Source organism: Lepisosteus platostomus, chromosome 7 (assembly GCF_059453375.1).
Source record: "Lepisosteus platostomus isolate fLepPlt1 chromosome 7, fLepPlt1.hap1, whole genome shotgun sequence".
Classification (NCBI taxonomy): Eukaryota; Metazoa; Chordata; class Actinopteri; order Semionotiformes; family Lepisosteidae; genus Lepisosteus; species Lepisosteus platostomus.
In genome coordinates, this window is record NC_142617.1 from 13513422 (window position 1) to 13517623 (window position 4202).

Sequence of the window (4202 nt, forward strand, 5' to 3'; positions counted from 1 at the left end):
TAAACCAAGGTTGAGACTATTTATTCATCATCAATGCATGGTGCTGTAAGATTTATGATCTGCCAGTAACTCATTTTGTACTTTTCACTTAAGAGCTTCCCAGTATAGTATATAAATAATATGTTTAATTGAGTTTGTATATCTTATTTTTTATTAGAGCAATATCAAAATTAATTTAGTGGGAAATTTAAAGCGTAGAAACAGAAAACTAACTAGATAAACATAAAAGAAAGGAGTTACTGATCATTACCTACACTATTTCAGGTAAAGTATTGCTTTTTATCTCACATTTCCCATTGTGAATTATTGACACTACATACAGTACATTTCGAACGTGTACAGTAATGTTAGTGAATATTTTTGTAATGCAAATGTTAACTCTTAGAAGAGTAATTCAATTCCAGGTTTTGATAAACATAATAAAATAGGAGTTTAGTATAAGAATTATGCAGTATCTGCAGGGAACCACTATAAAGGGGCAATGGGACATTTATGTCTTAGGGGCAGCTAATTTACCTTAAAAATAAGAATGGCAATATTAAAAATTATAATAACAATCTAACATTCCAATATTATCTAATAATTAGAACATTTTACTAATCTAATATTATCAATTATAATAACATATCTAACGCTATGAAAAGAAATGATATAATTTAAATTCATCCAGATGTTTCATCCATTCATTCATCTCTATAAGAAAGATGAGGAAGATAAAAAACAGAATAGATGGAAAGACATAATCAAGCCATTAGTGAGTTATAGAGTCACCTGAGAAAGTCAATGAAAAATTTGCTTATCAAAATATGTGAAGGCAAGGCAATTTCAGTGGAAGCACAAAAGCGATCATTCTCAAGGTAAAGTGTGCTGTCCTGTGAATATATATAGGTGAAACATCTCGCTTTCTGATCAACAGAGCCACTAAAACCACTAAAGTTCAGTCGACAAGGTGTCAACTGTGAACTGGTTAAAATGGTGTTTGCTTTATGATCATAGGGAGCAAAAGGTAAATCTTTGACCCACAAGAGAGTCTCAGGAAAACACCTTTAAAATTGAGACACAGGATATTTTAATTTCTATTTGTGAATTGTGGTTGAACAATTTGTAAGTCAGTGGTTTGCAGAAATCTATGGCAATGAAGTCTGTATATACAGTATTTACAATGTCACATCCATTATGAAGACATCCAGCAAAACTGTATCAGAATTTTATTGTATTCTTTCACCGTAAAAATATAATATGTGAACATATAAAACAAATAAATATATTTTATGGGCAATACAGTTCAAATTTAAGATCTCACTTCAACTGGTGGACTTTTAAGATTTAGCTTTAAAATGTATGCACTAGGAATTCAAGACAAAGTTTTGTTCCACTCATCTTCGGGATAAAAAGTTTTAAAACATTAAAATTAGTTTTTGTAATTTAACAATTAATGTTATAAATATTAGGTATTAATATAAGTATTAATACTTATATCAAGTATATTAAGTAATATTATATTAATAATTACGTATATTAATATAATTTTATGAAGTACTCTATTTTAAAGTTAGTTGTTACTGCATCATGTAACTGAGGACTAAGTACTGTAACTTGTACTCTGTGCAGAGAAAAACACTGACACTTCCAGACTCATTAGAATGCTAATGTGCTTGAGTAGCCTTTTGCTTTCTGATGAGCTTCTTAATTTGCTCCATTACCTCCTCAGTTTTTAAGGTGTATATGATGGGATTCAGCAGAGGAGGCAGGGTTGCTGACAAAGATGTGTTGAGGATTCTGGTGTCAGTATCCACCAGCACATTTATCCATCCAATCATATATGTTACTAAAGAAGGTATAAAAAATATAGTAACTAAGGCTAAGTGGGCTGTGCATGTTTTAAATGCTTTCCACCTCCCCTGCACAGATGAAATCCTTGAAAGAGCAGCTATAATGCACACATATGATATACTAATCAAAAACAGTGGCACATAAATGTAGATAACAATGTAAACATTGGCTATAGTCCAGCTTGGAGTGTAGCTGCTGCAGGCCTCTTTAAAGACTGGTCCATGATCACAGAAATAACTTTTAATTACAGGAACAGGTTTGCAGAATGACAGGCGTGCTATGAAAACCACTGCAACAACAAAGGAGGTTAAAACTAATAACCAGCAGAAACCAATTATAAAAAACATCCTAGTGTTCGTATTGATTGTGCTGCTTCTCAGAGGAAAACAAATAGAGACAAATCTTTCGTAAGACATAACAACAAGGGCGAGAGATTCCAAGACAGAAAAAGAATGAAAGAAGAACAGCTGAGTTAAGCATGTCTCATATAACACAAATCTTGAGTCAAAAAGAAACTGACCTATACAATTTGGAATAAGAGCTGTGCTGATGTTCACATCTACTACAGATAAATTAAAAACGGCTATGTACTTTGGTGTATGGAGACAATCTGAAAACCATATAATAGACATTAAGAAGAAGTTGGCTGCTAGAGTTGTCAAGTAAACACAAGCCAGGAAAATGTAATAATAATCACTGTGCTGCAGATTCTGAAAACCTGCAATCAGAAAGCCAACAGGTTTAGAAAATGTTGTGTTCCTTTCCATTGCAGACAGCTGTTCAAAGAGTGCTCCAGTATCCCCCTTTTAACTTTTCCTCCAACCTAAAATTAAAAAAGCAAAGATGACGGTACTATAGATTTATTAATGATACTAGAAAAACACTTATCACATGTCTTGTATATTTTATTTTGAATAATGTAACATTTTACAGGCACTGTAGAGGCAAGAGGCACTAGTGGCATCTTTTCAGTACAGCTCTGCCTATTCTACTGGAAGTAAAGTTTTGAAAAAATAAAAAACAAAGTCTGTATACACTGTAGTATGCTCTGAAAAATAAACATTGAATACATTAATAAAAATACAAAAGCAATATATTTTTTATATTCTTTGAAATATACAATTTCAATAGTGCCAGATTTGCACTTTGAAAGACACATATTTTTTACCTGACAGAGAGATGATGGAGATACTGTATTCTTTCTCTGCGCTGTCTTCATTTCAGCTCCCTACACTGAGGCATGCTTTTATGTACCAGACTGTGAGTGGCATTGCCCTGTCCTCCCGTGCAATTCCTTTGAGCATGTGTAGGTGCTCTTGTATTATTGAACAAGTAGAAATGGCAATAGCAGAATACCAATTTACTATGAGTTTTTTTTTCCATTAGTATGTCTCAAGTGTAGCAGTAAGGCATTTTATTGTGCTTAGAATTAAGTGTTATTAAAGATTTCTAATAATCGTTGTAGTGTGTTTTTTTGTTTGTATATTTCCGTCCTTTTAATCCGTGGCTCATATGTCAGTCCCCATTCGCCCCTAGACTGAGCCAGATTGGGGACGTAGCAACCAATAATGTTATGTATATATAAATATATAATTAACATTTAATACACTGATCTTAATCCATCATTATTGTTTCCATCAACAAACCAAAATCTTCCATAAAGTTTTCTAACATAAATTATATCTATTCTTAAGTAATGATAATAGAAAAAATAAAATATCTAAAATACTATGACCTCAATGAAAAGTTGAATAAAAGAATGTTGAAATAATTAGTTAGCCCCTCCCACTTACACATGCACAAACACACATGGACTACATTAGCCTTCAAGACTGTTCATTCACAAACTATAAAAGGATAAGAACAGATACAAAAGTATCGTTAAGGGCTCTGTCTTTTATTAAAATATCATATAAAAACGAATTTTGTTTTCACTTTGTCAGCTTTATTTTTTTTTGTGCACCATTGTTCAAAGCATTTTGTTGCGATGCTGCTTTGTCAGGGCAGGTTTCTTTTCCTCATAGAAATTGGTGGATTATATGGCTTCAATGTGATCTGCGATACCTCAGGAAGCAGTCCTCTGCAGTTCATTTTTACTGTACAACATGCACCTCCGTTGTGCTTATACAGGGTCACAAACAGGGCAGGGGGTATAGTAATCAGATAGAGGTTATGACCTTTGTCAAGCAAGCAAGCCTCACTCATCAAGTGCATCACAGCACTGTGTCATTCACTCATTCAGTTGCTTGGAACATATACTGTAGATGTTCCTTAGAGATGGAAAAAATGGCTAACTCAAGGTAAAATAGTATTAATCCCCTATCCATCGTATGCATGACATTACTGTATTTTACGCACTTTTCTCAGTA

General features: G+C 33.0%; 1 protein-coding gene across 1 annotated transcript; it reads right to left on the reverse strand.

Annotated features, from left to right (window-relative positions):
• Positions 1-1646: 1646 nt before the first annotated feature.
• On the reverse strand, positions 1647-2600 carry LOC148658279 (olfactory receptor 6S1-like). The gene has a single exon (XM_088639803.1). It carries the CDS (start codon positions 2598-2600, stop codon positions 1647-1649), a length of 954 nt encoding a protein of 317 aa, XP_088495929.1.
• Between the last annotated feature and the right edge of the window lie 1602 nt (positions 2601-4202).